General features: G+C 31.8%; 1 protein-coding gene across 2 annotated transcripts in view; it reads right to left on the bottom strand.

Annotated features, from left to right (window-relative positions):
* Window positions 1–4,863: 4,863 nt before the first annotated feature.
* Window positions 4,864–13,553, bottom strand: part of Cdh9 (cadherin 9) — a 146,575-nt gene continuing 137,885 nt past the window's right edge. Inside the window, exons 5-7 of one of the 2 annotated variants that reach the window (XM_074077689.1) lie at window positions 10,886–11,003; window positions 10,540–10,791; window positions 4,864–6,666 (exon numbers count right to left, since the gene is read on the bottom strand). In XM_074077689.1, the coding sequence (XP_073933790.1) occupies window positions 6,179–6,666; window positions 10,540–10,791; window positions 10,886–11,003 (858 nt within the window). In that variant the 3' untranslated portion in view covers window positions 4,864–6,178. The remainder of the gene's footprint in view (window positions 6,667–10,539; window positions 10,792–10,885; window positions 11,004–13,553) is intronic. The other variant, XM_074077688.1, reaches the window with a different exon arrangement.

Below are 13,553 nucleotides of genomic sequence, written 5' to 3'. Positions count from 1 at the left end.
ATCATCCAAAATTGAACCAACAGGACATTAATCACTTGAATAGATCTATAATATAATACGAAATTGAAGCAGCAAGACTCCCATAAAAGAAAAGTCAAGGACATGATGGATTCTCTGCTGAATTTTATCAGACCTTTAAAGAAGAACAAATACCAACCCTCCTTAAAGTGATCCACAAAATAGAAAGGAAATGAACACAGCCTAACTCATTTTATGAAGCAGTAATACACTCATCCAAAAACCAGGCAAAGGTACCTCCTAAAAGGAGAAGTATAGGCCAAACTCCTTAGTGAATATTGATGCAAAAATACTCAATAAAATAATGGCAAACCAAGTTTAACAACACATCAAAAAGATCATTCACCATGACCAAGTGGAATTCATCCCAGGAATGCAGGGGTGGTTCAATGTATGCAAATCAATAAATGTAATACAGCACATTAATAGAAGCAAAGAAAAAAAGCACTTGATCATCTCAATAAATGCAGAAAAAGCCTTCAACATGATCCAATATCATGTCATGATAAAAACTCTAAGAAAACTAGGAATAGAAGGAAAGTTACTCAACATTATAAAAGCTATATATGACAAACCTACAGCCAACATCATACTTAATAGTGAAAAACTGAAACCATTTTCGCTTGAACAGGAATGAGACAAGGATGCCCACTATCCCCACTCCTATTCAATATAGTACTGGAATTGTTAGCCAGAGCAATTAGACAAGAAAAAGAAATAAAAGGAATACAAATAGGTAATGAAACTGTCAAAATACCCCTATTAAAAGAAGATCCTATACATTAAAAAAAACTCTTCGCATAAACTCCTAGACACCATCAACAGCTACAACAAGGTGGCAAAATATAAAATCAACTTACAAAAATCATTAGCTTTTCTATACACTAATAATGAAAAAACTGAGAAAGAAATTAATTCCCTTTACAGTAGCCTCAAAAAAAAATCAAATACCTAGGTGTATACTTAACAAAGGATGTGACTGACCTCTACAAGGAGAACTACAAACACCTGAAGAAAGAGATTGAGGAAGACTACAGAAGATGGAGAGATCTCCCCTGTTCATGGATTGGTAGAATCAACATAGTAAAAATGGCTATACAACCAAAAGCAATCTACGTGTTTAATGCAATTCCCATCAAAATCCCAATGACTTTCATCACAGAGATTGAAAAATCTACCCTAAAGTTCATTTGGAAACACAAGAGACCATGAATAGCCAAGGCAATACTCAGCACTAAGAACAATGCTGGAGGTATCACAGTACCTGATTTCAAAATATATTACAAAAAAGCAATAGCAATAAAAGCAGCATGGCACTGGCACAAAAACAGACATGAAGATCCATGGAACAGAATAGAGGACCTGGATATGAATCCACACAACTATGCCCACCTTATTTTTGACAAAGGCACTAAAAATATATGATGGAAAAAAGACAGCCTCTTCAACAAATGTTGTTGGAAAAAGTGGTTAGCTGTCCTCAAAAAATGAATGTAGATCCATGTTTATCACCCTGTACTAATATCAACTCAAAATGGATCAAGGACCTGACTATCAGACCCCAACTCTAACGTTGGTACAGGAAAAAGTAGGAAACATTTTGGAAGTAATAGGTATCAGCAAGGACCTCCTCAATAGAACCCTAGCAGCTCAGCACCTAAAAGAAAGTATAGAGCAATGAGATGTCATAAAACTAAAATCTTCTGTACAACAAAATAAATGGTCTCTAAACTGAAGCAACCACCCCACCCACAGAGTGGGAGAAAATATTTGCCAGCTACACGTCAAAGGACTGATAACCAGAATATATAGGGAACTGAAAAAACTAAACTCTCCCAAAATTAATGAACCAATAAAGAAATGGGCAAGTGAACTAAACAGAACTGTCTCAAAAGAAGAAATTCAAATGGCCAAAAAACACAAGAAAAAATGCTCACCATCTATTGCCATAAAGGAAATGCAAATCAAAATCATGCTAACTTTCCACCTCACCCCTGTTTTAGATTAGCCATCATTAGAAATGCCACCAACAATAGGAGCAGGGAGGTGAAACTAATTGATGAGATCCTTGGTAAGTGACTATAAAAGAGAGTCTTGGGGGATCAAGAAATCAAAATTATCCTTCACATTAGTAGAGACAGAGAAAAATATTCAATTGATTAAAAAGTAACTAATTTAATGAAATATATATATTTGATTATTCCACTAGAAAAAATTAAACAATAATACTATTTGGAAGATTTGTAGTATGAATTATCTTACAAGTTGACGATCTCTAATCTAAAATCTGAGATATTTTGAAATCCCAGACATTTTGAACATGAAAAGTTCAGATTTTGGAGCACTTTTGTATCTTATATTTTTGAGTTCGGGATGCTGAACTGGCAAAATCTATGTAAGTATTGTTAAAAAAAATGTTGCCCTGAAACCCTCTAGTTCCCAGCATTTCAATGAGGGATTGTCAACCTGTTCTTAAAGAGAAGATGAGGAAAGCATTTGCTATAGGATTTGGGTCAAGACTGCTCAGAAGGAGAAATTAAGGCATTTCTAGGCTCTGCACCCACTGTAGAGGCAATATTGCTTCTGCCTGGCCAAAGCAGAGGTCCCTTCAGGAATAGGAAATTTGTTCTCTACCTTTTGGTATTTGCAACTCTGGAAAGGAGGTTTAGGTAAATGATATAAAATTGAGGGTAGAACTAGTAAAAGGGACATATTAAAAAACTATAGCAGATATAATTTTGTTTAAATTAAAATTAAGTATTAGGAAAAGGAAACATGCTTATTTGTTTAAATATGTATATAACACTATTAACATAGTGTTGAAGATTATAAATATACAAAGTTATAACATTGTCATAATTTTAGAGTAATTTCCCTTTCATGTTCATAGCAGTTCTATTTTAAATCTATATATTCATAATATCTTACCAAATAAATTAGTCACACTTAAATATTGAAAATTTAATTTGGCAAATATTTGCTCCATTCCAACAACATAAGAGTCACTAATCTATGCACTTGGGATAATTTAATGCATGATATTTAAGGAAATTGTTGCCCAGAAAATGTAAGCATTCTTTCAGATGCAGACAAATCCCAAAATTAAAAAATAAGTTATGCACTATGCTGAATTGTGAGATTCTCTGTGGAATATCATGCTAAAATAGAAAAAGGAAAAATGGATATGTGGAGTTGAAATATTAAATTGATTATATAACATTGTCCTCATGGAGAGACAGGACATAAGGAAGTAGACAGTTAACTTCATAGACATTTGGGACAAAAATTGTTCCAAGAAAAGTGACTAGGAGGTCCAAGAGAAAAGTGTTTGACCTTTTGAGGTAATACAATGATCTCAAAACAACTAAGGTGAAACAATTAATGAAACAGAAGACCAGAGAGGTAATTGGAGATCTGTTGTGATAGGTCCTCAGAGGCCATTGTGAAGAGTATTACTGCAAATAATTTGTAAGATTTGTGAAGAAAAATGAGATATTCAGATTTAACAAATTTACAAATAAAAGGAAATATATTCTAGGTTTTGTGCTAAAATTAGATGTTAGGAACACAGTTTAGTGCACCTAGAAACATTACAATAATCTATGTAGGAGTGTTAGTAAAGGCTTTTATCAGCAGATATAAAGAAAAGTTACTGTGAATCAATAGAACTAAACATTCAAAATATTTTATGAAATATTCGATATGGTTAATAACAGAATGAGAGAAAAATGCAGGATGACATGAACTGGTGTGTGCCACTAGAACGATAGATTTGTCATCAAGAGAGTTGTCATTTCTGATGGAAGAATATTCAGTCCTCACAGGGCAAGTTGGTGGTAGAAAAGATTTAGTGAAAGTTACTAGTTAAAATTTAGATGTGTTACACAGGCATATATGGTAACTCCTAAAAGGGGAATGTTCACCAAGTGCCAGAATTAGAATACAAAAGAAGAAAGACTAGACCTTGAACAGTATATTAGTCATTTCACGATCAAGGAAAGGGAGAGAGCTCTAAAACTGTTTTCATTATTTAGTTGCCAAAATGTAGCCAATTAAGATTATTTAAAAATCAGGCTTAAAGTTATTGATTTGTCTTATTCTACCTGGTTTCCCTTACAGAAACTGTAAGGAAGTTTGGAAGGTTGTGGCACTCTTGTTACTTGAAGCAATGTAAACTGAACAGTATGTAATTAGCAACTCCCAATCTCTGGTACCACATAGGGCCAGATTTTTAAACAGATATACATAGTCAGAAAAAAAAACCTCTTAAAATTTGTCCATTTATTGTCATTCACTTAGCCATGTCATGACTATAAAATAAATGATTATCACAGGCCTTCCTAGATGCTTGATTTATTTTTCTGATTACTTGAAACCACTCTACATATTTCTCCTCAAGGATGGGTCTGATCCATGGTGAAAGATGTCCAGCAATCAGAAAACTGGTAAATGAGAGTCTCTTAGCTAAAAATAAAGACTTTGTTTCTGTGCATTTCTAATCAGTAAAATATTTTCAAATAGTTAAGTGTCTAGTATGATTTCTTTCTTTGCATTAAATTAAATATTTAATACATTTTAACTATAAAGAGATTAAGTTAGTCTTCACATTTTTCCAAAAGTGTAATTCAATAGCACATAACTACCTGTTTATATTATTAGAGATATTTGCTATTTCAAAAGTCTTGGCACACTAGTCAACATTAAGTTCTTGTCATGAATTCCACCTAGGAATTACCATGTCCATGAAATCTGTTCTTAAAAGTTAAAAAAAATAAAGAAGATATGCATAATTCTTGACAAAGAAAACAGATGACATGCTATCTTTCTATAAAGGCTATATATCCTTTGGTTTAGATTTTATAGTACAGCTGAAATCAGATGTTCCGCTGGGGTTACTTTCAAAGATTTGCAAATGATTGTTATGTAGGAGTCCTCACTCATTCCTTGTTCTCATGCTTTAAGGTGCCTGTGTCCTGTTTTCTAGACAATTCCAACATTTAGTAAACCATTATATTATTTTAAGTTTCTTCCCTCTATAAGTCCTTAGCTCTTTCAATATTTCTTTAAATTTAATGTCTAAGCCCCCTCACACAATAGTAATTTTTATGACTAAAGATTGTCAATATACATTGTAAATGTTATCCAGAATTGAGCATATATGCGATGAACCATCTCATCATAGATACACACAAAAAAAACCATTTCTCATTTTGAAAAATATTAATGAAAGTAAAGTGATCTAGGTTTTATTTGTCATCTCCATAATATCAATCACATACTTCATTTACTCAAAACAATCCACTGGTTGTTAAAGATTTGCAAAATCTTAGTTTATTATCCACAGGTACATATGATTATGTATATACATTGTATTTTATACACCAAACGTATCTCATATTCTATCCATGACTAGACAATAGTGGTTCAATAAACATTTGTGCATATTTAAGCAATTGAAGCAGAAAATAACAATTCATAGCAAAGCTCTTGTATAGTACCAACTTTTTCGTTAAACATCCCATGCGTAACTCCTTAGTTTAATCTTCCCTGAGTAAATCATGTTTTACACTTAAAGATGTAAAACTTTTCCATTGTGAGATCAGAACTGCATCTAGGAATTAAATAAAATGAAGTTTATTTTTATAAATATCAGTTTATTTCATAAAAATACAAAAATATAAATATACATTTATAAAAATATGAATGAGCTAACACAAAGACATTTTCAACTAAATAAATATGGCAGTAATAGTCACTCCTGTTTCATTAAGGATATATTTTTCTGTATTAATTTACAAAGCAGTCCTCACAATGTTTAATTTAATACTAAAGATGACTGAAAGTCAGTTAAGAAAACATTTATAAAGTTCTTATACCTAAGAAAAGGCACAAAAAGCCTTTTAAGTATTTAATTGATTATTGATATAATATACTTTCCTTCCAAGATTATTAGGCAAAGAGGGTGAATTGGTTATTATTACTGTTTTTAAATCTATGTCATTCATATTCATTCACGGAAACTTACTGTTTAAGCAAACCCTTACTAAGACAACACCTACGTATTGTTTGAAGTTTTGATTTTTGAAAAATTTTCTCCAAGGAGAATGCAGGTCACTCAATCTAGTAACACAGACAGTATTTCCACTAACATACAGTACTGTTAGTCATGGTCACTGTCATCACCCCCATACATATCTGCAAGTTTTTTAAAACGAGGCCCCCAGTCACTAAGATAATCGTAGTCTTGGTTAAAATCAGTTGTTAGGGATTCTAAAGAACTGAGTGACTCTGCGATAGAATCATTGCCTTCATAGGCATAAGTCGCCAGTGAATCATAAGGAGGTGCACTTGGGTCTGAGTCGTTTTCTTTTAATCTCCGATGGATAAAGTCTTGTACATCAATATTTTCCCACAGAGGCACAGTCCTCCTTATCTGAAAAACAGTTTCAGGCATTACATCTCGTCTAAGTTTACTGTCTTCTCTTGCTTCTGGATTCCTTAATGTGCCAATATCAAAAGCTTGTGTGTCTTCCTCCCCACCGCCTTCATCATTGTAGGTCACAATATTGTCCCGGACATCATCCTTTGAAATTATGAGAGGTTCCTTTTTCCTTTGCCTCTTCAATGCAGCAAACAACACAACTAAAACTATTGACAAAAGATGAGAAAATAGAGAGATTTCATGATTCAATATAAAATCTATGTGTGCAGTTTATGGAATTGATTGAATAGAGTAACAATACTATACGAATATGGAGTGACTTGGGCCAATGATTGGACACAGTGCATTGAGTTTTAAAAAACAGATAGCACAGTGCTATTGTTATTGTGAACATTATATTGTAAATATATAAGTAACATAATATACAACATATTACATATATTATAATCGATCAAAATTATTGCTTTTCCCTGGCACATCACTCCTATAAAATGCATATTTGTTTCAAAATACAAAAAATTTAGTGCTTTAATTGATATTATTGCTAGAGAAAGAGAAGCAGTTGAATATTACCTCAATAATTCAGGATAGCATATGCAGAACATTGCTCATATAAATGCATTATATTCACATCTGTGTACAAATATATTTGCATACACATATAAATATGCATGAACTGCTGATTTCATGCTATCCCATATTGCACATATGTTTAGTGAAATTTCTTCATTGGTCTGGTTTTGAAAGCTTGATTGAAAATTTGCAATACAATGTCAAGAGTTATGAAATAATATTAAGTTCAAACTTTTTTTTAACTTGTTCCCATCTTATAAGATATTTACTTGCTAAGGAGGACTTCCTTGATTTTCACAGTTGCATTCAAGCTTTGGGGCTGAAATGCTTATTTTATTTTCTCTACTTGCTCTATGGTTTTTATTATTCACATACTTTAACTATAAAACTAACTGTGCACTTCTTCACGTATAGGATATTATTTGTAGTTATAGAACTGAAATTTAAATTATATATATTTATATATATTTCATATATTTGGCAATGAAACTTTTCCTAATAAATATATGTTACAATGAAATAAAATGCATTTTAAAAAACAAAAAAATCCATGTGACTTACAGTATACAAATATTCCATTGAAAATGGGCCAACTTCCTCTTTTATATGTAAGAAAAATAAGAGTTAAATCAAAAAATGTGTTTCATTTTGTTTCATTGAAAGTTTCATTGAAAATAAGAAAATATAGTCTCAAAAAGTATCATTCCTTTTGTCAATTTTTATGTTGAGATTATACAAAGCAAACTCATTTCCATTTCAATTACACTTCAACAGGAACCTATGACTGACTACATTAAAGAGTTGTCCAAAAATTATTTTCACATCATCACGCACATTTTTTTCAGGGATTCCTAGCTGATGGAAGTATCTTTTCTTTAAAAATTCACTAGAAGAAACTTCAGTAAATCTACACAGAAAGTGTTGAGCTATATTCCAGATCTTCATGGAATATTAAAAACTCATTGTTTTAAAATAGGTGTAGTGTGTCCTAATAAAGGATAAATATAAAATTAACTAATTCTAAAGTCTATTTGATATCCATCAAATGTGAAACAAGTACTTAGTAAGGGAATTCTTTTAAATTTAACATTGAATGAGTTATTTTTTAGTTTTTAAATTTTATAAATAAAATAATAACGTTTGTTAAAGTTATGTTATGGTTTCCTGAGCTATGAAGATTTTCTAATTCTGATAAATAGAACTGAGAGACTTTTAAATTTTTTTCTCCTCTGCCAAGTAAAATTTATTATCCACATTTCCTAGACTAAAGCTTTAAATTTGCAGTATGGGAATAGAATTCAGAGGTAAAAATAAGGAAAGAAAAAAAAATCAATATTTCTCATAATCTATAACTTCAATTTAGAATTTCTTTCTACTATGAATGTTATGTTCATAAAAGTAGCAGTATGCATGATTATTAAACCAATAGGAATTTGAGAGAGTTTATAGTGCGTGCCAATTAGATAAATATCTCAAACCACAATTAAACTTCTAATAGAACATGGCATTTATGATTTAACAAATAATGCTTTTTGTTTTTTGATTTTTTTCTTTACTTTTGTTACATATGCTTCCTTTTTCTTATATATTTCATTCTTTGAAATTTGTTTTATTTATTTATTCATTTATTTATTTGTCTATTTATTCATATATTTTTCAATTATCATCTTCCAAAGGCACAATTTATTCTAGGAAAGTGTTTTACCAGGGAGCTATACTCCCGGCCTTCTCATGAATTTAAGTTTTATTCAAACTAAACACGTAAGGTTCATCCTAATGCCCTAGGTGTCCTTGGCCTTAAGACAAAATAAAATGCTTTTAATAAAAATGTTTACAAAGCCCTGTATTAGATTTTAATTCCCCATGTTACATAATAACATAGACATAAAAAAAGAATTTCATTTGTTCAAAATGTATCATGGTGAGTCCAAGTTATTCTTTATGCTATATCACTATCTTTCTAGGAGCAAAGTCTCTTTAACTATACAAGTGCAGTAACTTTGTGCAGCCTGTACTATAAAGACACGACAAAATAAAGAGAATACTTCAGTATTTCAATACTGAAACCTTCCAAATTAGAACCAACTAAAATAATAAGAAATCACTCAACATTTAACTAATATATTTGAAAGGTGGAAAATAAGAAACATGTGCCTTCTATACTACTTAAGGAAGAAAGGTACCTGTCTTTTCAGAATAAAAGTATAATCCTTCTAAATTTCTGCATAGGCCAATATGTTGTCACACTTACTATGATAATACTAGAATACCTGAATTTGTTTGGAGGATGCTTGTTTCTCTCATATGTGCATGAATGTTTGCTTATTATGTTAACACAGAAATTTAAAATTTAAATTATAATATATATGTGTTCATATTCACCTTATTCTCAGTGAAGGACAACTCTGAGTAAATGGAACAATATGAAATAGGTAGAAATTACTAAAGGATAACCCCAGTTTTAATCTCCATAGGGATACAAAAAATATTTTACAGTAGAGTTGCACTTTCTAGCAGCAAGTGGAGGTAGAAGTGCTCTTGTGGTGATGAAGTAGCTAAAACATTCTGAGAAAAGGTTTTGCTGAATAGTTGGATCATCAATAGTTGAGACAAATGTTTTCTCCTCGCTTTCATCAATCCCCTAGTGAAGTCCTAAGAGGATATCTGGCAAAAAGGATTTCATCCAAAGAGCTTGAAAGGATTTTCAGTGAAAAGAATCCAGCACAGATGAGCACGAGAACATGTTTGGCTGTCTCTCCTGGCCCAAGCATAAGAATTTTGGATGAATATTTGCTGGAAATATTTTTTGGAGGGGTGTATAGTGAAACAGCTGTTTAATGTAATTAAACTGTAGTCTTGTTAGTGTGTGCTCAAATGAAATATTTGTTATTAGAATCATGACTTAATTTAGGAAATACTCAGGGCTACTATGACCACAGTGTCATGACATTTAAAAATGCAATTTTAACTTTTTAATTTGGTGTATTATGCCACATGTAACAAATTCTATGAAGAAAATGTTTTATTGTGGCAACTTTAGTGCATTTGCTATATACATCTGGTATATATATATATATAATTTAATATGTGTTAGTAATGTTATTTGAAAGGGTTAAATAGTGCTTGGTTTTGAGACTAATTAATTAAAAAGATATTTCTAAAGTAAAATATATTCTGATTGAATGCTCCTAAATACATCATAGTGTATTTAATAAACTGACATTTGTCATGTTATTTAGACTTTCTATAGTAGAAAAAAACATTTACCTTAGATATAATAGTCAATGATATAAAATTTATTCTGTATTGTTATAGGTTTGATCTAGCTTTCAGCTAGCCCTAGCCACACAGACAAAAAGGAATTTTTTTTTCCAGTTGAAGAAATGATTCTAATGAAGAATTACAATGTTTAATCTTTAGCTTTGGAGAAGGTGCTGTTTTATGTACAATAACTAGCTATGAAGAAGAGAATTCTGAGTTAGAGGAAATCAGAGGACATAGCTTACTAAGCAGTAGGATGACACACAGCAGAATGGCGACGAGAGCCCCTGTGCTCAGGCCAGCTGCAAGGACCAAGGCCTCTGCATTGCATGATTGCATGTTTCCTTGATCATCACATGCACACACACGGATAGTGAGTGTGCCAGTGCTGCTTTGAATAGGATAGTCATTGTCAAAGATTAAAATTGGCAGGAGATAGGTGCTCATTTTGTTGCGGCTGTACCCATCTTTTCGAGTCATGATTCCTGCTGTATTATCTGAGGAAAAAAATTAGAAGAAAAAATTACACACTTTTTTTTGCATCATAAAGGTTCATAATTTTTAGCTCTACAACAGTAATACTCTCTATACCTTTATTATCTACAATGGTGAAGTTGGGATTCAGAGGAAAATCTGGCACCGGTTCAAAGAAGAATTTGTGACCTCGGGGAGGATCATCTTTGTCCATAACACTGATGGTCTGAATCAACTGAAACCAAATTAATTCATTAAGTTAATCACACAAAATTATTATTATAAGACATTATAAGACTCTATCATTAAATTTAATAAAACAAAACCTGACATTTTAATAAAACTATGAGAAGATATTTTTAATGCTTTTTACTGAAATAAAATTTAATTAACAATGGAAAACAACCATCAAGTTGAGGGTTACAGGGCATCCTAATGCACAGTGCTTTCTGGCTGCTATAACATCCAACCTTAAAAAAAAATTTGAATACTCCAGAAACTCTCCTGCCCTGTCCTGGTTGTAAAGCACCTGTCTGCTCTATCAGCATTTGATTACTAACCTATTTTCTTCACTCGAAAATAATTTCTCTAAGGAAGAAAAAATAAAAATGTCTCAGAAAAATATTATACTTACCACAACCACTAATACCCATTTTAAGTATATTAGTATTATTTTGGGACAAACTAACAATTTAGCATATAGTATCATACAGAAAGGTTTTAAGGATATAGGCATCATCATAATAGCTATTCTGCACATTCTATTCAAATTTTTTGCCTTTGATTTCATGCTATTTGCAAATATAAATGTATGAAGAAGTGTTTTCTCAAGTTGTGTGAAACCAGTGCTGAAGTGGCAAAAGTGAATAACTTCTCAGCTGAGCTCAATAAAAGTTAGTATGTGCCATAGTGGAAGAGGGAACAGCAAACAACAAGTTGAACAGTAAAATTCCACTGAGCATTTTATTATAAGAAAGGCACAAAGCATGTTTGTCTACTCCTGGGTCGCCATTTGTGAGATCTGAAACTATAATCACTTAATGGCCCTTACTTCAGATTTCTTTTCTATAAAAATAGTTTCATCACTTCCGGTTATGCTAATCCAACCTTTTGTGGCGAACAATTATTGGAAATTCATAGTAGTGTAATTTATCCTTTTCTTGGTTGTTATGAATCTTGTATAGGCATATCAAATTTCCATTTTAACTTGACATGAGTTTAACTTCATTCACTTTATGTACAGATGACCTATGACATTAGATATTTGTACATGATACTTCTGAAGGAGCACAATAATTTATACAAAACCTTTTTCTCCTTAGAGAATTGGATAACAGAATAAGAAAATATTACATAACATCTAGTGTTCTTGTTCACATCCTGATCCTAAATAGTAATAAGAAATCAAATTTTTAGTACTATTTTAAATCATGAAAATGTTATTCTTTGATAGAAGGACTCAAGTTCAAGAAATGATTAGGAAGAACATGTCTAATCATGTTTTAAGAGAGTGTACATAAAAGTAATTTGAAATACACTTTTTATTTTAATAATTTAATAATAATACACACTAATTATCATTAATTAAAATAAATTATACACACTAAATTATTACCATCAGTTAAAAGTGATTATATTTCAATATGTTATTAAGTAACATATTGACAACTCACATAAATCGAAGAGAAAAGATAAGAACACTAGCATATAAATGGATAAAGAATATATTTAGGTTATCATACATTCACTTGTGTCCCCCTAAAAGATATGTTCACGTTCTAAATCATAGTACTTGTGAATGTCAGTATAAGTGAGATTACACTGGATTAGTGAGAGCTCTAATACAATTTCCTCACAAACAGAGGCAAATTTGAACACAGAAACAAAAACAGTAAGAGTGCAATGCAATGATGGAGACTGAGAGGGAAATAGTCAGGGCCCACACTGCAAGGAATACCAAAGCATTCTTGGCAGCACCAAGAAGCTTGGATGTATGAAGGAAGAATCTCCTGGAGTCTTCAAAGCGAGCATAGCCCTGCTGACACATCAATATTTGGCTACTAAACTACAGAAGGGCAAGAGAAAAAGAAAATTGTTTCCTACAGTCACCTAGTGCTTGATGATTTTTCATAGCAATACTCAGAAACCTAGCATGATTGTGAAGGTAAAAAATATGTGCCTCTTTAATGAAAAAATAATGTTTTATCTCATTGAGTTAGAAAGAATTCACTCTACTATTATGAGCTATTTAGAAATTAAGAGATGAATATTAATTAAGAGATGATATTAATCAAATATAAATCATTTGATTTATATTTGGGGCTGGGCATGGTAACTAATACCTGTATTCCCTGCATCTCAGGAGAGATCAGGAGGATTGTGGCAGAGGCCAGCATAGGCAAAACATTAACAAAACCCCTCTTCCACTAATATGATAGAAGTGATGCCTGCCTCTGGTGCCAGACACCTGTAGGCATAAGTAGGAATCACCATCAGAAGCTGGCCCCAGGCAAAAATGCAAGATTGTGTACAAAAAATAACTAAAACATAAAGGGGTTGGGGGCATGGCTCAAGTGGTAACAGACCTGTCTAGCAAGCACAAAGCCCATTATACCAGTAATGCCAAAGAAGAAATTATGACATGTTTGGAAAATTATTTGATGGCATATAGTAATATTTATATGTAAAACAACTTTATGATTCCTACTCAATATGATGTGCTTTTTGTGCCTGCAGCTAGAGTGCCATTTTGTAGATAAACCAAATGTATATCAATAGAGGAGTA

The sequence above is a fragment of the Castor canadensis genome, chromosome 6 (genome assembly GCF_047511655.1).
Source record: "Castor canadensis chromosome 6, mCasCan1.hap1v2, whole genome shotgun sequence".
NCBI lineage: Eukaryota > Metazoa > Chordata > Mammalia > Rodentia > Castoridae > Castor > Castor canadensis.
Note: the sequence above shows the minus strand (reverse complement) of the source record. Positions and strands in the feature narration are given on the sequence as shown.